The following is a 25,856-nucleotide window of genomic DNA, read 5'->3' on the forward strand; positions in this document are numbered from 1 at the left end:
GGGCTCTTAGTATTTCCTTCTCTTGCCAGCCACTGACTACTTTGTCTCAGTATTGTTGATGAGCAAGGTGGGTCCCAGGAAGGAACAGAGGAAATAGAAACAAAGAACTAGGGTCTAGTGAGGAGAACATGGACTAATGGAGCCTGACAATATGATTTCAAAATCTGGCTCAGATACTCTTTAGACCTTGGTAAATGTTGATTTCCCCATCCAGAGTGTAGAGACAGTTTTAAGGATTAACTAAGAGAACGTATATGAAATACTTCACCTTGTGCCTGTAATATATTGTTTGAAAATGTAGTAAGCAAGGTTAATGAGCATAGTAGAATAGTATAATAGTATAATAGGAATGAGTTGCCTGTGTGTGTTGACACGGCAAACATTCATTGCACTCATCTGAAACCTTAGCACTATGGTAAGTACCATAGAGGATATAAAGTAAGCAAGAAATATGTTTTATCTCCCAATAAGGAACATAATAATAAATCCATAACTTTTAGATTGCTCTGTATACATTTCAAAGCACTTTCACATCCATGTTCTCATGGTACGCAGAGTTCTTATAGTTACATTTTACTTATCAAACAACTAAGTACAGGGATAATATTTATTGAGTTATATCTAAGGTCACCTTGTAAATTCACACCGGATGGCATATTTGATCATTCTCTTTTAATCAAAGAGTTAGAGTACATGGAAGCACTACAGAGTAGTTAGGACTTTCTGTAGGCCAGATGCTGGGCTCTACATTGGGAATTCAACTAAAGTAGAATAAGAAATGACCTTTGTCCTAAATAAAGTCATATTCTATTGTTGAAATAGACACAATTGCCATATATAATGAGGTAAGTGCCCTGGGAAGCATGTAATTCAGCTTATGGGCATCAAGGAATCTCTCAGAGGAAGAATGATGAAGTGAAGCCATGAAGAAAGAGGGAAGCAGTTTTTAGGAAGCAACATCCTCACATTATCACCTTTCATGTTCCCAGTCAGTATACTATGCTCTTTTGTCTATTTAGCTCCTGTAGTCATAAGAAAACAGAATGTTCGGGGATCCCTGGGTGGCGCAGCGGTTTGGCGCCTGCCTTTGGCCCAGGGCGCGACCCTGGAGACCCGGGATCGAATCCCACATCGGGCTCCCAGTGCATGGAGCCTGCTTCTCCCTCTGCCTGTGTCTCTGCCTCTCTCTCTCAATCTGTGACTATCATAAATAAATAAAAATTAAAAAAAAAAAAAAAAAAAAGAAAACAGAATGTTCAAAGTTGCAGAGTTTCAGAAGGACTTGGCATTCTGAGACAGAGTGAAGAGTTTGCTGGGTGTTTGTAGCAGGGGAGTGCCTAGAAGACAGGGTTGGAGAGGTAGCTTAGTAGCTGCTATGGAGCGTCCAAAGAACCTTTTACAAGGTGATTTGGAATGGGTTTTTATTTTTTTATTTTTTTATTTTTATTTTTTTTTTTGGAATGGGTTTTTAAAATAACTTTACAGTAAGATTTAAGGATGTATGTCATGATTTGCTAGCACTCATTTTATAGATTTGAAAGGGGCCTTCATATTAATTGTGAGCCCCTCATTCTGTGGATGATAAACTAAGTACTAATGTGAAGTGATCTGCTTCCTGTTACAGAAATTGTTAATGGCAAATCAAAGCTAGAACCCTATTTTGACCTTTCCAAGCTACTGTTTTTTCCAGTATACTGCTAATGTGAATATAGAGAGGACGTTTTGGGTGCAGTTGTTATGGCCATGCTGATTTGTAGTGCCATTGTTCTTGACTTTCTTATAAGTAAACATGCTTTCTTTGCCTTTTTTGGGGATTAGAGAAAAATTTTGGAGAATTGGAAGCAAGGAAAGATATGGAGAATACGGAGCTTGTTTCTTCCCTGGAAGATGTTCTGCAGGCCAGCAACCCCTAATATATTGTGCTCGCCCTGGCTCCAGGATGTGGGAAGTGAACTTTGATGGGGAAGTTATAAGTACACATCAGTTTAAGAAACTCCTCTCATCACCACCTCTCCCTGTGATTACTCTAAGGTAATGATTTGTATGGCTGGTAAGGACTATTTGAGGATTTTACCTGCAGGAGTTGGGTTGAAATCTCTGATATTCCAGATGTGTTAAAAATTTTATAATGCTTTCCAAGAATGAAGTTGAATTTATATTAAAGATTTAGAGAAACCAAGTCTTTAACCAGTTATCTTTGAGATGATTAAAATAGATCGAATAAAGGCAGACAAGTTAAATGCGGCAGAACTTTTCCTACATAGGGAGCAGCATACTTTTATGCTGTGATTCAATCATTAATAGACTCTTTACTTCCTAGATCAGACCCTCAGTATGACCATACAGTTGGATCCTCCCAGTCTTTGTCTTTCCCCAGACTCTTGTATTTTAGGTAAGTTTCTCCTTTTGATCTTTCAAAAAACACACAACACTTTTTTCTCTTTGCTTCTTATTCATAGGTGGTTAGCTTTTTAAAAGTTTTTTTTTTGTACTAAACTGTTTTTGGAAAATTAGAAAATGCCTATGTTTCTAAGAGAAATAAAAAAGATCATAGAAATATGCTGCTGTTTTTAGTTTTCAAATTGACTTTACTCTGTAATAATTAGAGCTAAGAATTGTCGGTACTCTTTTTTTCATAATCTCTCCTACCTGTTGGGAGGTTAGAATGAAAGCAAGTCTCAGACTGAAGTCAACCACACATAGGGATGTTTCTTAGCAGGTAGGCACAAACCTAATTGTAGAACTTGTTCTTGTAAGCATGGTAAACTTTCAATTCTGTGTTCTTTAGGTGCTCTGTCAGGTACCTTGCATGAAAGCTTTGCTTGAGGCACATTCAGAAATATTCTAATTTCTTTTGTTAAGATTTTATTTATCTATTTGAGAGGGGGTTAGGGGGAGAGCTTAGGGGGAGACTGAGAGGGAGAAGCAGATTCCCTGCTGAGCAGAGAGGATGTGGGGCTCCATTCCAGGACACTGAGATCATGACCCAAGCCGAAGGCAGACGCATAACTGACTGAGCCACCTAGGTGCCCCATGTTCATCCATATTCTGACATGAGGGTTCAGCTAGCCATCCAGTAGATCAGGTGCAGAAGTCCACTCTTAAGTGATAGCACAGAGTGCTACTAAAGGCTGGGTTTGTCAGTTCTTAGAACTTGTTCTGCCAGTGTGGGAGTCCAGTATACAATTTCCAGCCAATCTCTGGCTCTTGAACTCATTTCATCAGTGGATATTATTTCTAATATCCCTTAGGTGATGCACAAGATCTATACTGCAGATTCAGAGAATGTTATTTGGAGGTCATTTTAGGATAGTGTGATTGGGGCTTCATCATCCGCTCGTAGAAAGTGATTAAAAAAAAAACCCAAACTCTCAAAATGTTAACTAATTGCCCCCCCTCCCCGTGTGTGTGTGTGTGTGTGTGTATCGCACTGCCTACACTGATGAATTTAAAATTAAATTGTAGACAATTTAACATTTTCATAAATTCTTAATTCAGCCTGAAAATTACAGAGAAAAGTTGATATTTGTTCATAGTTAGATAAACCATATTAAAAACTCTTCCTTTATTATAATTTATAATTATGTATTCATACATTTATGCTTGTCTTACTCTTAGTAAGTTCTGTAAGGACTTTGTGTCTGTTTTGTTCATTATATTATTCTCAGTGCTTGGCATAGTGTCTGGCACATGATAGACACTTGCTGACTGTGGTGTGATTTGTGAGGAAACCCTTTACCCAAGGGTATGTTTTCTAATGGAAAACCATGGTTCATTTGGTCCTTCTGGTAGAGTTGTTCCTTTGAGTTAAGCTATTTAGAGCTCCTAAACAGATAAGTTTCTGCCATCACATAAAAAGCCCCTGATGATCTGGCCCTGCCTGCTCTTCAGCTTAAGTAATAATTAATGCCAGTTTGAAGCCTGTGCTGACTCCTCCAGCAGGCTTAGATTAGACACTTATTCCCAGGCACTTTTGTCACACCTTCCTTGTTCCTCTGTCACCGCCCCTATTTCACTGTACTATGAATGTCCGTCTCAGCACCAGATTGTAAACTCCTTTGCTCTGGGCTTGGTGTTAGCCACAGAGAAGGCCCTCAAGTAACAGCTCAATTAAAGAATTCAATGAAGATTAAAAAAAAATGAGCAGGAGGGCTTTTTGTTTCTTTACTTTTTTCCTCCACCTATACACTTGTGTCCTATGGTAACCTTTACTGTTACACCCACAAATCCCAAAGGAAGCAGTATATACTTTGTTTTCTCTTGGGTAAACAGTACCACTTTCTCTTTCTTGACCTTTAAAGCTATTCTCTTTAGGTTGTGTCCTAGTCTGTTTATTATCAATGAAAGGACAAGGGGAGGGATACATAAGTTACAGAGTATCAGCTCTTAGGTAGGCCCCTCCTAAGATTTCCTATGGAATCTTTCCAAGCTGAGTATCAAATTTAGTGTCAAAATCATGATTGTGGGGGTGCCTGGGTGGCTCAGTTGGTTAAGGGTCTGCCTTTAGCTCAGGTCATGATCTCAGGTGGTGTAAATAAAAATGGTATATATTAGGAAAAGGCCTCTGTTTTCTAATTTATTTATTTATTTGAGAGACATATTGGGGAAGAGGGGCAGAGGGAGAGAGGGAGACAATCTCAAGCAGATTCCCTTCTGACCATGGAGCCCAACACTGGGCTTGATCCCCTGACCCTGAGATCATGACCTGAGCCGAAATCAAGAGTCAGATGCTTCACCAACTGACCCACCCAAGCACCCTAATGTCCTTGTTCTTAAGATTATAATTTGTTGGAGAGATGTGATATTTCTACAAAACTTAACAATAATAAAAAATAAAGGTTGCAACAGTGCAATACATGACTAAGTGCCATATGAACAGGGTTGACAGGAAGTAAGGTGAGTGCAGGAGAAAGAGTGGTTGCCAAGGGCTCTCAGAGGATTCCAGAGAGAAGTAGCACTTTTGTGATCCTTGGGAGGTGGCTAGAGTGAGAGCATTATAAATGGGATGCCCTGACTGAAGGGAAGAACCAGATTACTCATTGGTACATGAGAAATAATAGCAGCCTTCAGAGAGTAAATGAATAAGTATAAAGAAAGGAGTATGGAAAGAGATGAGCAGAGATAGTACCAGAGGACTGGCAAAGGTGAACCAGGGAAGTGCAGTGTACCAGACTCTGGGGAGGTAAGATTCAGGAAGGAAGGAACAATCAACAGGGTTGGCCCCTGCTTGAACATTAAGAAGAAAGGAAATAAGGAAGGTTCACTTGGTTTGGCATTTAGGAAATCTATGACGATGAAAATGCAGCTATGTAGAATAGTTGGGATTCTGGATAATAGTTGGTGAGTGAGTCAGTGTAAATAAGAAAAGAAAGAGGTGTAGAGGAAAAGGTATAGAGGTCAGGTTTAGAGAAAAACTCCAGGTTTTAGAGCCAGACTGTCCTTGGGCATATTATTTCATCTTTTTGACTTTCAGGTTTTTTTTTTTTTTTTTTTTTTTTTTATAAAATAGGGTAAAGCACATATATCTTGAGGAGTAACCACAAGGTTAGATGATATAGGTAGAGCCTTTGATAAAGCTCCTGGCAGATAGTTGACCAGGGGTTTTCAGCCTTTTATTGCCTGCACACAACTAAGGGCATCAAAATATTACCATCCCTAAAAGTGGCTCACTAGAGCATTGATTTGTGCTGAGGTGTGTAGTCTGTTTTGAATGTGCCCTTTGCATACTAGTAATAGGAAATTTAGGTGCTTTAATAAATGTTAGGTAAAATGCCAGCCTTTTCTTTTTCTAGAAGATTCTTAGTGTATCTAAATTTTTCTCAACTTGGCATCATATTGTGCTATTTTTTAAGGGACTCTTGTTATAGACATAAAAGAGGTGTTAGGACTTGATTAACTGGATCACTGTTATGTTTTCTTTGTAGTTTCAATTTACTTTAATAGCTGATCTGAGGGTCTCACTGCAGGGAATTACAGTGAATAAACTTGGGTACAGGAATAAACTTCTGTACCCAAATAAACTAGAATTCTCTAAATATCTTCCCTTTTCTTTTATAGTGAGCACTGTGTGCTGACTTGGACAGAAGGAGGAATTTATATTTTCATTCCTCAGAATGTTCAAGTTCTTCTCTGGAGTGAGGTCAAAGGTAATTATATTTTTCTTCCGTATGTGAATGTTTAACCTCATGCTTATAAAAGATTTAATTATCTTAGGAGAATTCTTTTGCAGCGTGAAAAGTAGAAAAATAGACTGAGGTGACTTTCTTTTAAAGATTAACATCATAGATGTTTCCCACTCTAAGGTATTTCCCTAGCATACACTTGTAAATTTGTTTTCAGTTATTCAATTTTTCATGGATAATTTTATTTATTTTTTAAGTCAGCTCCATGCATGGAGCCCAACATGGGGCTTGAATTCAGAACCCTGAGATCAAGACCTGGGCTGAAGAGTCGCTGCTTAATCAAGCCTCCCAGGAGCCCTTTCATGAATAATTTTATGTGTTTATTATTATTATTATATTATTATAATATTATATATTATAATCATAATATATTTTATAATATTTTAATACTATAATATTATAATATATAATAATTGTATTATACAATATTATTATATTTATTATTATTATTAATAATAATGTGTCCTAATAGTTTGAGGTTCAAAAAGTCCTTGGGGAACAGCATTTTATGTGGCTGACGCAGAGAAAATCAATCTCTGATTTTCTTTAGTTTAAACCAGAAATGTCATTGCTACTCAGGGTGTGTATCGTATCTTTCTGCGTCATTTTCTACTTTGTAGAGGTATAAAAAAGAGGAACCATTGCCTACTGATCTAATTGATACTGATTTCTTGTGGATTAAGTTGCTAAGGTTCTCCCTTGAAAAGGAGTGTTTTTAAAAAAATTGACATATACACTGTATGAGTTCAGGTATATGAAGTACTGATTTGATACAGTTATACAATTAACCCTTCAACAGTGGGACTTAGGGGCACAGACCCCTGGGCAGTCGAAAACTGGCATGTAACATTTGACTCCCGGAGAGCTTAACTACTAATAGCCTGCTGTTGACCCGAAGCCTTGCTTGATAAACAGTTAACATACTTTGTATGTTATATGTAATATTTGCTGTATTCTTACAATAAAGTGAGCTAGAGAAGAGAAAACATTAAGAAAATCATAAGAAAGAGAAGATACATATACTATACTGTATTAATGGAAAAAATTTCACGTATCCATACCCATGCAGTTCAAACCCATATTGTTCAAGGATCAGCTATATATTGCAATATGATTACTGTCTTTTGTGATGAGAACATTTAAGATCTAGACTCTTAGCAACTCTGCAGTACGTGATACAGAATTGTTAACTGTAATCACAAGGCTGTGCATTAGGTCCCTAGAACTTGGGATGGCTGGGTGGCTCAGCGGTTAAGTGTCTGCCTTCGGCCCAGGGCGTGATACTATAGTCCCAGGATTGAGTCCCGCATCGGGCTCCCTCCATGGAGCCGGCTTCTCCCTCTACCTGTGTCTCTACCTCTTTCTCTGTCTCTCATGAATAAATAAATAAAATCTTAAAAAAAAAAAAAAGATCCCTAGAACTTAATTTGTCTTCTAACTGTAAGTTTGTACTCCTTAACCAGCATTCTTCACCGCTCCAGTCCCTGGTTACCATACTTAGTTGGCTTTTTTAGATTCCACCTATAAATGAGATCAAAAACTAGTTTAAGTTCTTTCATCATGTTCTGCCAAGATAAGTATTTTCTTATGAATTGTTTGTCAATTTATATATGATATTAAAATCCATGCATTGACATCAGATTGTAACTCTCAGAAATGTTGTAGTCTGGTTTCTAATGTAGAGTGCTCTCTTAAATCCTCAGTTTCTTTTCACAGAAAGTATCATTTATTTTATATAGTTTTTAATTCCAATATAATTAACATAGTGTAATGCAGTTTCAGGTGTACAATATAGTGATTTGACAATTCTGTACATCACCCAGTGCTCACTATGACAGACAAGTGCCCTCCTTTTTTTTTTTTTTTCCCAAAGATTTTATTTATTCATGAGAGAGAGAGAGGCAGAGACACAGGCAGAGGGAGAAGCAGGCTCCATGCAGGGAACCCGATGCGGGACTCAATCCCGGGACTCTAGGATTAGGCCCTGGGCTGAAGGCGGCGCTAAACTGCTGAGCCACCCGGGCTGCCCGACAGGTGCCCTCCTTAATGCGCATCACTGGTTTCCCCCATTCCCCCACCAACCTCCCCACTCTGGTAACCATCAGTTTGTTCTCTGTCGTCAAGAGTCTGTTTTGGTTTGTCTCTCTTTTTCCTTTGCCCTTTTGTTTAGAAAGTATCATTGTAAACATAGCATTTTAGATAAGAGAGATGTGTTTCTCTGTTTATTTTTGATCTTATAAGAAGTGTCTAAAATATTTCTTCACTGAATTGCAAGTATTCTAATAGAGATGAAATTTAGGCAAACCAAACTCCATATAAAAAGTGAATTTATTAAAATAATTTCAGTCTTTGCCAACATGAAATGGAATATTTGGTTAACCTTCTGTGTGTTCACCCCTGTGGGTTTTGTAGATATTCAGGATGTGGCCGTCTACAAGAATGAGCTGTTCTGTTTGCACCTAAACGGGAAAGTCTCACATCTTTCTCTATTGTCTGTGGAACGCTGTGTGGAGCGCCTGCTGAGGAGAGGCCTGTGGAACCTGGCTGCTCGCGCTTGCTGTCTTTTCCAAAATTCTATTATTGCCAGCAGAGTGAGTCAGAGACTTACACGTTCATCTGGTTTGTTAAAACCACCCTAGCTTGCAGGAGTGTGCTAGAAAGTTGCTTGTCTTTATTAGACCTGTCTGTAGGACCTACAGATAAAGCAGCAATAAATCACTAAAGGAGGTATGGCAGACAAATCTAGGGGTGGGTGTGGGTAGAGGGTAAGAAAAAGGGTATACTTCCCATTTTAAAAAATTACATTCTCAGAAACCTCCTTGAATTTCAGGCCCTGTTTTAAGAGGGATGATTGTATGTACAATAACTCTCAATTTTTAATTCCTAAGATAATTCTCATTAAGTCTTTCACTAGCTTGTTAAATCTTTTTAAAGCACTTTTGAGATTTTATGTTCTCGGTTATATCTCTTTCAGTATATTGACCACTGAATTTAGATTTAGTTATAAATAGTAAGCTATTCTATTTGATTTCTGCTTATCCTTTCATTAGGGAAGAAAATCTTTAACTGCAGATAAATTGGAGAATCTGAAGTCTCAACTGGACCTCACAACCTATAGTGATCTAATTTCTCAACTGGAAGAATTGATTTTAAAATTTGAACCTTTGGATTCAGCTTGCAGCAGTCGGAGAAGCTCCATTTCATCACATGTAGGTAGTTTTATTATTTATTTATTTATTTATTTATTCATTCATTCATTCATTCATTCATGAGAGAGAGAAAGAGGCAGGCGGAGACACAGGCAGAGGGAGAAGCAGGCTCCATGCAGGGAGCCCGATGTGGGACTCCAGGATCAAGCCCTGGGCTGAAGGCGGCGCTAAACCGTTGAGCCACCCGGGCTTCCCCAGTATTTTTACTTTTTAAAGGGTTTATCTGCACAGTAAAGTTTTTCTTCCTTTGAAAAGAAATATCCCTTAAGATCCCAAAACTTATCTTCCTTTCCATATAGTAGATTTAGGGGAAAGGGGGCGGAGTTGTCAAGAGGAGGCTTTATTTCCGTTGTTGGGCAGCCCTTAGGAAGCCTCTGTTTATGTGTGTCTTGGAGCTACATTTTATTTTATCATTATTTATTATATTGTTTCCAGACATAACTCATATAGCCTCTAGCAAAAGTTGAGTTGTTCCTAATATGTGATTTCAGATGCTTCGTACTCATTGGAGTCTTAGTGTAGCTCAAGATTGCTTCCTTACTGCCCCAGTCTCACAGCCAGGATTCATGGAGGCAAGCTAGAGAAAGATGGTAGTGTTCTGTCATCCGTACGAGAAAGTGATCCAGCTGCCAGGGACCTACACCTTGCTCACCAGCTTGTTCTATTAAGCTATAATTGTGGTTATTGACTTGCACTTATTCATATTGGTTTTTCTCAAAAAAAGGGAGGAGTTTCACTTTGATTTTTTGGGGATTCTTTTTATTTGTAGGAAAGTTTCAGCATCTTGGACTCTGGTATATATCGTATCATTAGTAGTAGGAGAGGCAGTCAGTCGGATGAGGACTCTTGTTCCCTTCACAGCCAAACTCTCTCAGAAGACGAGAGACTCAAAGAATTTGCCTCACATCCAGAAGAGGACCAGCCAGATCCGTGCTGGAGCTCACGCGGAAATGAAGGTGATGGCAGTGTGCTTTGTTGGCTGCTGATAGGAAGCAGTTATTTTCTGTGACTTCTATTGGCCAGGGTTAACTTGTGCATCTAATTTTCTACATGGTGTTAATAATTTTTATCATGTTGATAGACTTTCCACTCAGACCTGTAGATCTGCTTGCCCCTGGGAGAGTGGGTTTATGTTCAGTCGTGTTTTTCCCCCTCTTGCTTAGGCTAACATCGATAACAGTCCCTAATTTTGGTCATGCATCATTGTGCTGGAAAAGTTAAGAAAGAAAGTCATTAACCAAAGGAGTAGAACAATTTTATCTTGACTAACCAAATTATTTTCCATCAGGAATGAAAAATTACCACAGTTTTGGGGGCCATTGCCTTCACTTTTCGATGTTCGAGTATTCCTGTGACTGAACTATTGAGAAGAGATTAATAGAGATTCTAAACTTCCTTTTTGACTTATGGGGATTCAGGGTTAGTAGGACAATGAAGGTACCTACCTAAGTGTTTTATATGTGGACCATCCCGTGCATCTTGTAAACCTGTGTTCTGCTCATTTGTATCTGGGTCAGTTGTGATTTTGGTATGGAACCCTTCATTTCCTTTGGTTTATTCATTTCAGAATTTTTCTAAAGATTAAAAAAAAACCTCCTGTGTGATTAAATTTTGTTTCTTTTTCCCCTGATTCCATTCATCAGACAGTGTTTCTCATGCTCCCGTGACATTTGAGACAGATAAGAATGAAACATTTCTCCCCTTCGGCATTCCACTATCATTTCGTTCTCCATCTCCTCTTGTGTCTCTTCAGGCTGTCAAGGAAAGGTAAACTAATCTGTCTTGCCACTGAATCCTGTTTCTGGTTTCACTTCAGTTGTCACATTAGGTACTTTTGCACTGAGAATGGAAAGACATTTATTTATATACTTTTAAAAAGATTGTATTTATTTATTTGAGAGAGGGAGTGCATTCGAGAGAAAGCATGATCCAGGGAGGTGGAGGTGGGCAAGGGAGAGGCAGGAGACTCCCCCACTGAGCAGGGATCCTGATGTGGGGCCTGGTCCCAGGACTCCAGGATCATGACCTGAGCTGGGGTGCCCTGTAGAAAGACATTTTAAATGAGAAAAAATGAAAGCCTCTTGGTTATTTCTATATAATGTGTTATCTGAGGCTATTAGCTTCTCATTTCTGTCTTGGGCAGTTTAGCTTCCTTCTTCTTCTTCTTTTTTTTTTTTAGCTTCTTTCTTTGAGTACTTGGATATTCAAGTTGTTAAAATGTGTCCTCCACTTCAGACAGAGCAAAGTTTGAAAAATCTGTTTTTTCCTCATCTCTGATAGAAACAGTTCCTATATATCATTAGTCATTTCTTGATACTTTCTCAGTTTGGGCTCAGAATTGGAGACTCTTAGGAAGTCTAACTACTCTGTGAGCCTAGAATTAGCATTTAAGTTTGAGAGCAGACTTTGTAAAGCTACTTAACTGCTTATCTGAGTCTTACTGGATACAGTTTTCTGTTTTGGGTTTTTTTTTTTTTTTTTAATTTTAATTCCAGTATAGTTAATATACAGTGTTATTAGTTTCAGGTGTACAGTATAGTGATTCAATTACTGGATATAGTTTTGCTTATAAAGGAGGCTATATTGTGACTAGTTAACCATTGAGTGTCATGGAGAAATTCTGTTATTTCTCTGGCCAGGCTGAGGCAGGTGATCATATGGCCTCCTTTGCCTAAGTTGACAGAAACATTACAGACATAACTGGAGTTAAAGATTTTTTTCTTTTTTTAATTTTTATTTATTTATGATAGTCACACAGAGAGAGAGAGAGAGAGAGGCAGAGACATAGGCAGAGGGAGAAGCAGGCTCCATGCACCAGGAGCCCGACGTGGGATTTGATCCCAGGTCTCCAGGATCGCGACCTGGGCCAAAGGCAGGCGCCAAACTGCTGCGCCACCCAGGGATCCCAAGATTTTTTTCTTTAGCATTGAATCCAATGAAGTGAATCTTTATTATATTGTAAATTTTACATGGGCCTTATGGGAAATACGTAGTTGATTAGGGAAGTTGCTATAAGCATAATCTTTTTTTTTTTTTGTATTAAGTCCAAATTACCTTACTAGGAGTACAAGAACATAGAGAATGCAGATACAGAATTTTCCGTTCTTGGGAGTAATGAGGGGTTTTTTTCATTATTACTTTTTTGCTATTTGACTTCTAGTGTTTCTAGCTTTGTACGTAAAACTACTGAGAAGATTGGCACCCTTCATACTAGCCCTGATCTGAAAATAAGACCAGAACCCAGGGGTGATGAGCATTTATGTGAAGAGGATATGAGTCCAGTCACCTGCCCAAAGGAAGAAGACACTGAGTAAGCTCTTGCATATAAATCTGGGTAAATTCTAGGGGACTCAGCTGTCATTTTGGAGAAAGCCATAGACAGCGCTATTAGGGAAGACACATGTATGACCCTGTTCATTGTAGATTGTGTAGTTCACTAAAAAATGTGAATGCCATAAAGGTAAGTGTTGGAAAATGACATCCATCCATGACAAGTCTTTTGAGAGAGAGTTTTAAGTTAGCTCCTGTTTCATTTTTGCTCTCCCTTCCCTCCAAATTTTTCAAACTTCTGGGTTGTTAGAGAAGAGTATTAGATTAAGAGTAGGATGATCAACAATTGAGGCCTTGTCCTTGCTGTGCTTCTGACTAGCATGTGACCTTGGCTAAGTTACTAATGCTCTCTGGCCTGTCAGATGAGAGCATTGGCATTGATGTCTTGGCACGTACTTTCTCAGGGGATCTGAGCATTGGAAGCACACAGGTTCAGCACTCACCCAGGAACTGAGAGCCCCATAGGCCCAGGGAACGTGGACAGTCAGAGGAAATAGGATAGGTCTGTGAATCCCATGTACTTAACAGGGAAAAAAAAAGTACAGGATTGCCGTGGCATTGAAAGCCACCTCAGTCTGACCTCAGCCCATCTTTCCAGCCTCACTTCCATCTACATCCTTCCAAGCACTTGAAATTCCAGTCCTGGCAGAGTACTGGGTGGATACACCTCATGCTGTTTCTTTCACCTGCATTCCTCCCACCCCCACCCTTCAACCCCTTAGCCTGCACCATTTTTCCTAACACATATACTGCCTCCAGGGGAAGGTATCCCTTGATTGCCTCATCAGAATAATTATTCCCTTTACTGTGCTTTTCATAGCACGGTTGTGTTGCTCTTTAGCATTTATTTTATTCTCATTTATGTAATAGTTATTTGCATACTTTTCTTTCTCAGTTGAGTTTATTCATCTTATTTTTTTTTAAAGATTTTATTTTATTCATGACAGAAAGACAGACAGAGACACAAGCAGGCTCCATGCAGGGAGCCCGATGTGGGACTCAATCCCAGGTCTCCAGGATCACACCCTGGGCCGAAGGCGGCGCTAAAGCTGGGCCACCAGGGCTGCCCGAGTTTATTCATCTTAAAGCCATGGACCATTTTTCTATATTCCTCTGTTTGTGTCATGTAGTACTAAGTACAGTACTTGCCACTTAGCACTTAGAAACATTTGTCCAAGGAAGCTCTAATCCCCTCCAACTCTTTTCACATTTTTCTAGGGACAAAAAAGAAGTAATTAGTCAACCTCCAGAAGAAGACAAGTTCCGAGAGCTCAAAGTAGCGACAGCAGAAGCAATGTGAGTATTTATTTTTTAAGATTTTATTTATTCATTTGAGGGAGAGAGAGCATGAGCAAGGGGATGGGGTTGGCAGAGGGAAAAGTAGGCTCCTGAGTTGGGAGCCTGATGGGGCTTGATCCCAGGACTCTGGGAGCATGACCTGAGCCAAAGGCAAACATTTAACTGAGCCACCCAGGTGCCCCGAGGACGAGGGAGTTTTATAGTGAATGGGAATGACTTCAAGGTTGTCAGTAGTGGTCCTCAGACAGTGTGGGGCAGAGGTAGGTCTCATTGGTAATTGAAATTCAACAGTTAGTATTCAAGTTAACACTCTCTGTATTTTCATCTTGTTGAGATAATTGTCAAAGAGTTGAAAAGTAACATTGCAGATCAGTCTTTTATTCAGTATGTTTGTTTAGCATGAAATAATTTGTTTTTTTTTTTAAAAACAAAAAAACACATGGAGCCTAAATTTCACATTGGTCTGTCTTGTATAGGACCAAGCTACAAGATCCACTGGTTTTGTTTGAACCCGAGTCTCTGAGAATGGTCTTACAGGAGTGGCTTCCACAGTTAGAAAAAGCATTTGCCGTGAAGGACTTTTTAGGCGTTTCAGATACTGGCCACTCATCTATGACATCAAACCAGGATATGCTGTTGTTTGAAGAGTCAAAAAAGGGAATATTAGAAGAAGATAACAAAAATGAAAAAAGAGACTCTTTAGGCAATGAAGAAATTGTTGCTCCAACAGCATGTGAATCTACAGAGTGTGTGAAGGAGCCCTCGGATGACCTTTTCCAAGTATGTGCTCCGTGCAGCATAGCTGACGGTCTTCAGAAGGACCTGGCTGAATTGACAACATTGTGTTTGGAATTGAATGTATTGAATTATGAGACCAAAACCACAAGTGGACACGCGGACCATTCTTTCCAACAGCACTCTCCTGAAATTCTGGCTTGTCAGTTCATAAAGAAGTACTTCTTCCTCCTGGACTTGAAAAGAGCAAAGGAGAGTGTCAAGCTTAGTTACGCTAACAGTCCTGGTGTTTGGGACACTTTTATTGAAGGATTGAAAGGTAATAATCAGATTGCCTTGTCACATAGAAATTAGTATAGAGCACAATAGCATCTTAGTATTTTCACATTTAAAAAAAAGAAGGCTGGTTGCCTTCTCTGAATTTGTTCAATTACTTACTGCCTGACACAAATAGGAAATAATGAAAGTGAGAAAAAATGATCTTAAAAAACCATATATCAGGGCACCTGGGTAGCTCAGTTGATTAAGTATCTGCCTTCAGCTCAGATCATGATTCCAGAACTCCATGTCCAGCTCCACGCTCAGCAGGGAATCTGCTTCTGCCTCTCCCTCTGCTCCTCCCGTTTCTCTCTCTGTCTGTCTCTCAAATAAAATCTTAAAAAACACACACACACACACACACAAAACCCATATATCAGAAATTGAAGGTTGGGTTTTTAGAAATGATCTGAACAGATGCTACCCTTCTGCTAATGATGTGATTAAGGAAAACAGCGTTTGGGATCGTTCCTTAGGATTTGTCCTCAGAGCCCTTTGAAAACTACTTCAAAAAACTACTCCGTTTTAGTGGTGCCTGACTGGCTCAGTCAGTGGAGCATATGATTCTTGGCCTCTGGGTGGTAAGTTTGAGCCCCACATCGGGTATAGAGACTAAAACTAAAATATTTAAAAAATACTCACTTTAGATTCATATATGTGTGTGTGTGTGCAGAGATATTCTTTTTAAACTACAAGTAGTTGTTTTTTTTTTAATTTTTTTTTTTTAATTTTTTTATTTATGATAGTCACACAGAGAGAGAGAGAGAGAGAGAGGCAGAGACACAGGCAGAGGGAGAAGCAGGCTCCATGCACCGGGAGCCCGACGTGGGATTCGATCCCGGGTCTCCAGGATCGCGCCCTGGGCCAAAGGCAGGCGCCAAACCGCTGTGCCACCCAGGGATCCCTTTTTTTTTTTTTTTAAACTACAAGTAGTTTTAACTAGATCACACACACTTGACCTGGCTATAACTGATGTTCGTTAAAAATAGGTGAAATTTTAAGTTAATGTAATTTATTTTGTTCAAAAAAATGGAGTAGAGGCACTGGCTCTAGGAAAAATGAGAAATTTGGTATTGATCATAGATTGATCTGTCTATTCTGCTGATTTAGTATATAACAGATACGTGCTAATATATGTTATACTTTTTTTGTTGTTGTTATACTTTTTTTTGAGGGTGATAGTGGGTTATATCTTGGTTGTGTGTTCTTTTCTCATTTAAAAATTACAGTGTATTTTGCCTCCCAATTTGATTTTAAGGTCTTTAAAAGTAGGGATTGTGTCTTACTCATTTTTATCTGTCTTTCAGTGCTTAAACATTGTGCCATGCACGCAGTAGGTCCATGACTAATGATTGTTGAATGAATGTGTTCATGAACTGAATATTTACAGCTATGAGATGAAAGGAAAAGGGTGTGCTTTATCTTTCAGAATTGGCAAGTTCCAATCCTACATATATAGAGATGGAACAAGGAGACCTCCCAACAAGACTAAAGTTATTAAATGACTCAGTCCCCTTTGACAATCCTTTGTTGATTGCTTATTGTGCCCGGTAAGTTGTCGTATATGTTGTTTATATGAATAAAGCATATTTTTTAAATTTTTGTCTGCCTTTGGCCCAGGGCGCGATCCTGGAGACCCGGGATCGAATCCCAAATCGGGCTCCCGGTGCATGGAGCCTGCTTCTCCCTCTGCCTGTGTCTCTGCCTCTCTCTCTCTCTCTCTCTCTGTGTGTGACTATCATAAATAAATTAATTAATTTAAAAAATTAAAAAAATTTTTGTCTTAATCTCTAAAATTTTACTCAGTTGCATGGTGGGCAGTCTCTTTTGTTATTTTTATTTCTAGTAAGTGCTTAGTGTAACCAAGTTACATCATGTCACTGAAGTTGAAGACTAACTTATTTTGTTTTTAAATGCAGATTGTATGAGAGGTTTGGAGAATCTGCCCTTCGGTCCTTAATCGGATTTTACCCATCTGTTTTGCCGTCGGATGTCATGCAACTTTGTCATCATCATCCTGCTCAGTTTTTGGCCTATTTAGACAGTCTGGTGAAATCGAGGCCTGAAGAACAACGGTGAGAAGGCGAGAATATTTGCAGACTCCTTTGCCTTGATAGGGCATTGTTTCCTTTGTGGAAGGCGCTGTAACATTTTTACTGCCAACTGCCACAATGCTGAGGCCCCTGCTATGGAAGAGGACGCCTCCAGCCACTACCCTCTGTCACAGTCCGCAGCACACACTATAAATGTGCGCATACCACACTTCTCTTTCCTACCATCCCCCTCATCCCCCAGGGATTCTCAGATGATCAGTGTACATTTAACCCCTGCTTCAGGTCTTAACGCTAAGACAGATAAACTTGTTGTCTGTGCTGCTCAGTAGGTTTATTGTCAACCTCTTTACTGATAATATTCCAGCTTTCGGAGGAATCTCATCTTTTTGTGGATCTCAGTTCCAGCTTTTTGTCCCCTTTTTAGGCTGAGGCCTCATTTCCTATTTCTGCATTGCTGTTAGTTGTTGAAGCTAGCAACATCCATCCCCCACCCCTCCCACCCTGATCATTTTTTTCCTCTGATTGATTTACATTTGCCATGCTGGTTTTTATTTTTCTCTCTCTCTCTCTCTTTTTTTTTTTTTTCTTTTTAGGCCTTTAGGCATTTACCTTATCTTGAGCTCACCTGTTCATTTAAAAGGCTGTAAGATTTTTTTTTTTTTTTTAAGATTTTATTTATTTATTCATGAGAGACACACACAGAGAGGCAGAGACATAGGCAGAGGGAGAAGCAGGCTCCATGCAGGGAGCCCGATGTGGGACTCAATCCTGGGACTCCAGGACGGGATCACACCCTGAGCCGAAGGCAGATGCTCAACTGCTGAGCCACTCAGGCATTCCGGCTGTCAGATTTTCACCAGCATTTCTAGACATTTCGTAGCAGAGTGTTTTCAAGTTATTTCACCTACTATTTTGATCCCCTGGTAACATTTTTTTTCACTTTCCCAGATTTTATGTCTCCTTTCTCAGCATGAAGATTGGTGACTTTTATCCCCACCTTTCTTTTAGGCCCTCCTTTCTTGAGTCTCTTCTGCAACCAGAGTCTTTAAGGTTGGATTGGCTGCTTTTGGCCGTGTCCCACGATGCTCCCCCAAGCACCAGCACAATGGACGATGAAGGAAACCCCAGGTACAGAAGCCCACTTTCTAAGCTCTACAGTTCTTTTGGAATGGAAAATGCCTTTATTCACATGTAGCATTCTTGACTTACTTGAGGAATAGTGATGGAAGAGACTGGCTCAAATCATGGTAGTAATGAGACTTAGTGGGTCTGAACATGTTTTGAGTTACAGATCTTATATAAGAATCTGATGATCCCTCTCAGGAAAAATGCACATCCCTGCACAATTTTGCACATGATTTCAGGTTAAACTGATCCCCCTGAACCTCTTTCATGGATCCACATTAAGAGTCCTTGATACAATCCATATTAGAGGGAGAAAATTGTATGTTTTCTCCCTGGAAATTTCTAGACATGGCTTGGGACTAAAAAAAAGAATTCATTAAAAAAATACACACTGATACGTGTTCTGTATTAGAAATGTTCCTTATGCTTTCCTCTAGGAAAGCTTTTTAAAAGCCCCCCCAAGTGCCTATCTTATATGATGCCTATACAAAAGGTCTAGAAGGACATACAGTGGCAGTCTGTGAGTGATGGATTATAGACTTTTCTTTGCTTTTGATGACCTAAAATGTGTAATTTTAAAAAATTGGTATTTGTATAGGAAACATAGCTATTTTTAATTTTTCAAAAGCCAAGTAGAAATGTTTGAAAGCTACAATAATAATGGAACAAATAAAATTAAACTGTATTCTTATCTATCAGATGATTTAAAAAAACAGTTTGTAGAACGTATTTCCTATTCAATTTATTTAGAGCTTTTCATTTTGCAGGCCTCATTCACACTTGTCTTCATGGGGCTACAGTCAGCTGATGCTGCATCTCATTAAACTACCTGCAGATTTTACAACCAAAGAGAAAATGACTGACATCTGTAGGTCTCATGGGTAAGTAAGAATTTTTTAGAAGCTGAAGATTAGGATCATCTTCTTTATTAACAGCTTTGTAGTGAAGGCCGTGAATTGGTATGATTTTCATTTGGAAATTCTCTTTACGAGGGAAAAGTATCTTTTGTTTTAAGTGATAGTAAAGTAAACATCTTTTTCCGTTTAAACTTTGTGAATGTTTTTTCATTGTGTAGAAGAGATTGGCCCTTGCTAATTCCTCTCTCCCCCTGGTCCTTAGTAGCTAGCCCCAGTTCTCAGGCACTTAGATGGTATTTAATTAAGCTCCAGACCATGTGATAGGAGTTGATACAGGATTCCCGAGAAGGGAGAGATCAGAATGTGCTCAAGAGAAGTGCTGGTGAAGGACTTCAGAAGGAGGTGAGACTTTGGAAGTAAAGTCCTGAAGGCTGGACAGGATTTGTATTGATAAAGGAGCCCAAGAGGAAGGCAGGGCAGGTGAGCAAACCAGCAATAGCAGGAGCATGAGAAACTGACATTGCTTTTTATCCATACCACATAGTAGTTATTTATTGTTTGGCAATGTTATTTTAGGGCTCTACCTGGATTATAATCTTTTGGAGATAGGGACCTGTGTCTTCCTTTTTCCTCATAATGCCTTAATTCACAGTGGTAGGTTCTTGATACGAATTTGTTCATTAATAATAAGGGATGAGACTAGCCAGGTATGGTGGGTGATGAGATCATGTAGGACATTGGTGGCTTGTCAGAAGAATTTAGTTATCAGTAGAGACCTTTTAGAGTTTTTGGTACAAAAATGACATAAAAATGGAGCTTTTGGGAGATCATTTTCTGGTGTCATATATGAGAAGGATTGGAGGTAGGAGTGCCAGCTAGGAAGCTGTTTTAGTAATTCAGATATGATTGAATTGGTGATTAGTAGGGCAGCAGAAGGAGCACATCCAAGGGACATTATGAAGGAAAATGCAATGGGACTTATAGACAATGGGTATAGCAAATGAAGGAGGGGGTAGAGTCAGGGAAAACATAGTTTGCATATTTGGGGAAGAAACCTGAAAGTTTATAAAATATATTAGCTTACATGTTTCATAATTGGTGCTTAGCCTCAAATGTTAGTATTTATCTCTAGCTTTTATTCTTTTTTCTTAAACACTTTAGATCAGGGCTAACTAATATAACTGTCTGTGATAATGGAAATAGTCTTCTACATTGTCCAATATGGTAGCCACTGGCCACTTGTAGCCATTGAGAACTGGAAATATGGTTTGGTCAGCTGAAGAACTGAGTTTTTATTTAATTTAAATTTAAGTAGCCATGTGTGGCTAACATTTACTCTATTGGACAGTACAGCTCCAGGTAAATTTGCTGTTTTGATTCCTTTCTTTAACTTTGATCTCTTTAAAGTTTCTGGCCTGGATATCTTAGTCTTTGTTTGGAGTTAGAGAGAAGAAGAGAGGCCTTTACCAACATTGTGTGCTTGAACGATATGAGCCTGATGGAAGGGGACAATGGTATGTAAATCCCAATTGGTTACTCTTGATTGTAGTATTTTAGATGTCACTGCAGACATTTCAGTAAAGAAATTTAGTGAACATTTTAATGATCCTGTATGTAATTCTAGCTAACTGTCAAATCTGTGGAGGTTTGGGAGCTTTTTGGGATTTTTTTTTTTAATCTCTATCACTTAGTATATATATGAAATCATAATTAGGAATAAACTACAGACAACTTTTCTATCAATGAATGCATACTATATGGTATGTTAGGCATCATATACTAGGTGCTTTTTCACTTGCTGTTTAAATGAGATGACAAGCTGTTGGAATTGTTACTGTTATTTCTATTTTACCAAAGTTTTAAAGAGGAAGAACAGTTTCCCCAAAGCCATGCAACTGGTGGAAGAAGTGTTCAGACCCAGGTCTCACTATCTCTAAAGTTTGAGCTCAGATTGTTTTTTTAATAGATTTTATTTCTTTATTCATGAGAGACTCAGAGAGAGAGAGAGAGAGGCAGAGACACAGGCAGAGGGAGAAGCAGGCTCCATGGAGGGAGCCTGATGTGGGAATCGATCCTGGAACTCCAGGATCAAGCCCTGGGCCAAAGGCAGGCACTAAGCCGCTGAGCCACCCAGGGATCCCTGAGCTCAGATTCTTTTCTCAGCACCATGCTGCCTTTTACACAGGCAGAAGTTAAGATATCATTAAAATGAATTTAAAATGGAGTGGCAGCTTTTCCTAAGCCTTCACAGATATTTAGATACTTAAATTTTTTTTCTTTTTTAATTTTCATCAATCCAGCACAGATAAAATGACAATTAAAAGGCCAGAACTTTGACACACTGATATCTGAGATCTGAGAGCCCATCTTGAATGTTTTGTAGTGCTACTTCATTCATCTCAGTGTAAAGATGCCAACCTTGTGACATCAGCAACCTTCATTCAGTAGTGTGACTTACAGGTCAGTTCAGCCCTGTTGGTGTAGGAGAGGGAAAGTTAGAACAGAGCAAAGAAGCCAGTTGACTGGCAAGTGTTAGTTTCAGATGTCCCAATATTACTGAGGTCATTTTTGTTTCAGAAATGAAGAGGCCCAGGTGGTTCTGTAGGACTAGAACTGTACAGTTCTGAAAAATAACCAGAATAATTAAGATATACATGGTATATATTTTTAAATTCATAACATAATGTTTATTATAGATTAAAACTGAGGATTCAGGAAACATAAAGAAAATATCACTTAAAATCTTTTCTGCCTAGGGATCCCCGGGTGGCTCAGCAGTTTAGCACCTGCCTTTGGCCCAGGGTGTGATCCTGGAGTCCCAGGATCAATTCCCGCATCAGGCTGTCTTCCTTGAGCCTGCTTCTCCCTCTGCCTGTGCCTCTGCCTCTGTCTCTCTGTGTCTCTCATGAGTGAATAAATAAAATCTTAAAAAGAAAAAAAATCTTTTCTGCCTAGATAAAAGGACTGAATATTTTGTCTAAAGCTTTTATTTATTTATTAGTGAGACAGAAGCAGAGCATGAGTGGGGAGGAGGAGGCAGAGGGAAGAGGAGAAATAAAGCCCCTGCTGAGCAAGGAGGGCACAGGCTAGGACCCTGAGATCATGACCTGAGCTGAAGGCAGACACTTAACCAACTGAACCCCCCAGGTGTTCCTGAATATTTTGTTAAAGTAATAATAGCAGCTGTTCTTACCCTTGGTGTATTACATGGGGGTCTTTTCTTGATAATTCTCTTTCTCCATAACTCATATTAATCATTCTTCAAGGCATGTTGGTTTTACTGCCAGAAGTAGATCTCGTATCTGTCTACTTTTGCTTCATCACCAGCTCTCTGGTCCTAGCTACTTGCCTAGATGGCTGCAGTAACCTCAGAGTTAATCTTCTGGTTTCTATTCTCTCCCACCTTTAATCCATTTTCCTTGTAGCAGCCAGAAGGGTTTTATAAAAATTGGATGATTGTGGCTCTTCTCTCTGAAGCCCCTTATATGGAACTCAGAATAAAATCCAGGCCTTTGTGCACTGTAGGCCTTTCTTTGAGTTCCTTGAATTCAAGTTCTGTCCTGTGTCAAGTTACCCTCTTTGTGTCCTTTGTCAGATATGCAGGCTCATTCATCCTCTGTTCCTGATGCCCTGAGACCTCAAGCTGCCCTGTATGAGCCACAGGCATATGCTCTCTAAGTTTGCTTGGTCTTTCAGCTCTCTGCTTACCTGTCCCGTCCTCATGGAGCTCTTCTCAGATCCTCCCCTAAACCTGCCATTCTCTGTGATGGTTCCCTGCACTTAGCCCAGTTTATAAGTACAGATTTATTTCTGTGTTTACTTAAGTTCTGCCTCCTTTACTAGACTGTGAACTCCGCAAGAGTGTAGGGGTCATGTCCATTGGTCCCTCGCTGCACCTGTGTGCCTAGCCCAGACCATACCTGAGAAATTCCTGAGTAAGCAAGTGAATAAAGAATTACGGAACTAATTTTGTGACTTCTCTTAATGAATTATTTATTCAACAAATATTCAGAAAACAACTTCATGGTAGGATGATGTGATTATGTTCTTATGTTTTGATATTAAATGTTTTCACAAGTGGTTTTGACCATCTACTACTGTATGCAGGCAGAGCACTACGAGCCATGAGAGCCAACAGTTGTGTGTTTCTGTGTGCGTGTGTGTTAAGGTTGGGTCCCAGAGACTGTGGAGGAATGGAAGCTTCTCCTGCATCTTGTACAGAACAAGAACACGAAGCCCGCACCCCAGAAGTCACCAAATGGGAACTTCAGTGATGGGCCTTCCCCCATCAACGTGGAGAATGTGGCCCTCCTATTAGCTAAGGCCATGGGCCCAGATCAGGCCTGGTCACTGCTGCAGGAATGTGGTTTGACCCTGGAGTTGTCAGAGAGGTTTACCAGAACCTGTGATATCCTAAGGATTGCTGAGAAGAGACAGAGGTAATACTTGTTTCACCATTGTCCTGTCATCTCCACAGGCTCAGTAAGAGATTAACAATAACTGTAATAATAAAATAGAACAATCATAATAGCATACTGTGATAAAGGTTATGTGAATGTGGTCTTTCCTCTCTCTTTCTGTCTCTCAAAATATTTTATTGTATCATACTCACCCTTCTTGTGATGATGTAGATGATAAAATGCCTATGTGCTGAGATAAACTGAGGTGAATGACATAGGCATTGTGACGTGGTGTTAGGCTATCATTCTCATATGTCAGAAGGTCATTTCTTTCTGGACCACAGTTGACCATGGGTATCTGAAACCATAGTAAGTGGAACTGTGGATAAGAGGGGACTACTGTATTATAAGTATTTTATATAAATGGAATCATATGGTGTTTGTCTTTTTGTGACTGGCTTATTTTCAACATAATGTTCATAAGGTTCATTCTGTACATGTGTCAGACTTCCCTTCCTTTGTAGGGCTGAATAATACTCCATTGTGTGAATATACCACATTTCGTTTATCCTTTCATCTGTCTGTGGATACTTGGGATGCGTCCACCTCATGGCAATTATGAGTAATGCTGCTGTGAACACGAATGTATAGATTTGAGACCCTACCCCAGAAGTGGAATTGCTAGATCATATGGAATTCTATTTTTAATTTTTTGAGGAACTGCCATACTGTTTTCTGTAGGGGTTACACCATTTTGCATTCCTACCAGTAGTGTACAAGGGTTCCATTTTCTACATATTCTCACCAACACTAGTTATTTTCTTTTTGGTAGTAACCATCCTGATGACAAGTCATCGTGGTTTTTATTTGCATTTCCCTAATGATAAAGGATCATTGAATATCTTTTCATATGCTTGTTGGCTGATTGTGTATTATCTTTGGAGACCTATCAAGTCTTTTTGCCTATCTTTTTGTCATGTTTTTTGTTGTTGGATGAATTTTTTTTATATATTCTGGATATTAACCCTTTATCAAATATATGATTCTCAAGTATCTTTTCCTACAGGACAGGATGCCTTTTCACTCTTATGATTGTCTTTTGATGCACAGAATCAGTCAGCTTTTTGAATCCTTTAATTCTTTGTGGGTTTTTAAATGTTCTTTTGTAAAGAAATAAACAATGAAAACTAAATGCACTTGTTTCTTTTCTTTGGGATTTCAGAGCCTTGATACAAAGCATGCTGGAAAAATGTGATCGGTTTCTCTGGTCTCAGCAGGCCTAGTGGAAGAAGATTCAGCAAATGTCGCAACATTTTGAGAAAAACAGAATCATCCTCCTGAACCTCCCGAGTGCATTTGTTGTTGAAGGAAAGGTACCACCTGAAAATCCTACCACCTTACTGGGAGTACTTTTGTCAGTATATATAATTTCTGCATTTGTGGCTGTGGCTGTGACCTCTGTTTCTTAACTGGGGTTGGATTTTGAAAAGGACTCAGTACTTTTTTGCTGAAATGAAGTGCTCTGGAATCAGAATGTGCAAGTTCACAGCTGTGCAGTCCTTATTCTGAACTACAGTATTATTTTCTCCTTGCTTAAGGGATTGGGGGAATTATTTTCCTATTGTGACTCTCATGGAGGGAACAGAAGTTTCTCACCCTGGTTGCGTGAAGGCAGATAAAGTAATTGACAGAAGTTGAATTCTTTATATCTTCTCTGGAATAGTTGAGAAATTATTGAAAGAAGACCTGATGGAATGGAATTAACACATCAAATAAGTGAAACATTGAAGATTCAAGTTAGATATTTACGTGAAATGACCCCATATTTAAAATTGAGCTAACTTAAAATCTATTTTTTCCCAGTATTTGACATTTTCTAATCTGAACTTATATACAGATGACTAATTTATTACTGGAAATGTTTTATCTCTAATCTTTCCTAAACAGTGGTCCAAAGGAATCATGCACTTTTGAAAATTATTTTTTAAAAGCCATAATAAAGGAAAGCTAAGTACTCACAAACTGCAGTAGACACCTGTGTCATTTAAGCCATGGACCCAAATGCCTTCGTCAGGCCCCTGTACACTTGCATAGCATGTTACGTTAATAATACATTAAAATCTGTTAAGTTTTTATTTAAGTGGAATACAGACATGAGGTTTATTGTAGCAATTTGTAGGAAAGCATGGGATAGACTCAATATGGAGTAAGAAAAGTGTTGGATACCTTGAATGATTTACTTCTTCCTTTCATTCAGAACACAGCCGGGAAGCTATAGACAGAAATTGCTGTCATATTTCCACACAGGTATTCAGATTTGATATAATCAAATGGGTTGAAAAATTGT

General features: G+C 39.1%; 1 protein-coding gene across 5 annotated transcripts in view; it reads left to right on the forward strand.

Moving 5' to 3' along the window:
• The window catches only part of HPS5 (HPS5 biogenesis of lysosomal organelles complex 2 subunit 2), a 44,408-nt gene extending 18,877 nt beyond the window's left edge, over nucleotides 1-25,531 (forward strand). For 3 of the 5 annotated variants that reach the window (XM_025988184.2, XM_072725451.1, XM_072725452.1), the window contains 17 exons: nucleotides 1,819-2,031; nucleotides 2,321-2,392; nucleotides 6,058-6,146; nucleotides 8,595-8,773; nucleotides 9,233-9,391; nucleotides 10,161-10,347; nucleotides 11,035-11,158; nucleotides 12,552-12,701; nucleotides 13,940-14,017; nucleotides 14,497-15,074; nucleotides 16,503-16,623; nucleotides 16,993-17,148; nucleotides 18,136-18,255; nucleotides 19,020-19,133; nucleotides 20,517-20,623; nucleotides 23,278-23,548; nucleotides 24,732-25,531. In XM_025988184.2, coding sequence (XP_025843969.2) covers nucleotides 1,819-2,031; nucleotides 2,321-2,392; nucleotides 6,058-6,146; nucleotides 8,595-8,773; nucleotides 9,233-9,391; nucleotides 10,161-10,347; nucleotides 11,035-11,158; nucleotides 12,552-12,701; nucleotides 13,940-14,017; nucleotides 14,497-15,074; nucleotides 16,503-16,623; nucleotides 16,993-17,148; nucleotides 18,136-18,255; nucleotides 19,020-19,133; nucleotides 20,517-20,623; nucleotides 23,278-23,548; nucleotides 24,732-24,792 — 2,779 coding nt within the window. In that variant the 3' untranslated portion in view covers nucleotides 24,793-25,531. Of the gene's footprint in view, nucleotides 1-1,818; nucleotides 2,032-2,320; nucleotides 2,393-6,057; nucleotides 6,147-8,594; nucleotides 8,774-9,232; nucleotides 9,392-10,160; nucleotides 10,348-11,034; nucleotides 11,159-12,551; nucleotides 12,702-13,939; nucleotides 14,018-14,496; nucleotides 15,075-16,502; nucleotides 16,624-16,992; nucleotides 17,149-18,135; nucleotides 18,256-19,019; nucleotides 19,134-20,516; nucleotides 20,624-21,409; nucleotides 21,570-23,216; nucleotides 23,549-24,731 lie in introns of those variants that run through there. The other 2 variants (XR_003233390.2, XM_025988185.2) reach the window with 2 other exon arrangements.
• Nucleotides 25,532-25,856: the final 325 nt, after the last annotated feature.

This window comes from Vulpes vulpes, chromosome 11, assembly GCF_048418805.1.
Source record: "Vulpes vulpes isolate BD-2025 chromosome 11, VulVul3, whole genome shotgun sequence".
NCBI classification, from domain to species: domain Eukaryota; kingdom Metazoa; phylum Chordata; class Mammalia; order Carnivora; family Canidae; genus Vulpes; species Vulpes vulpes.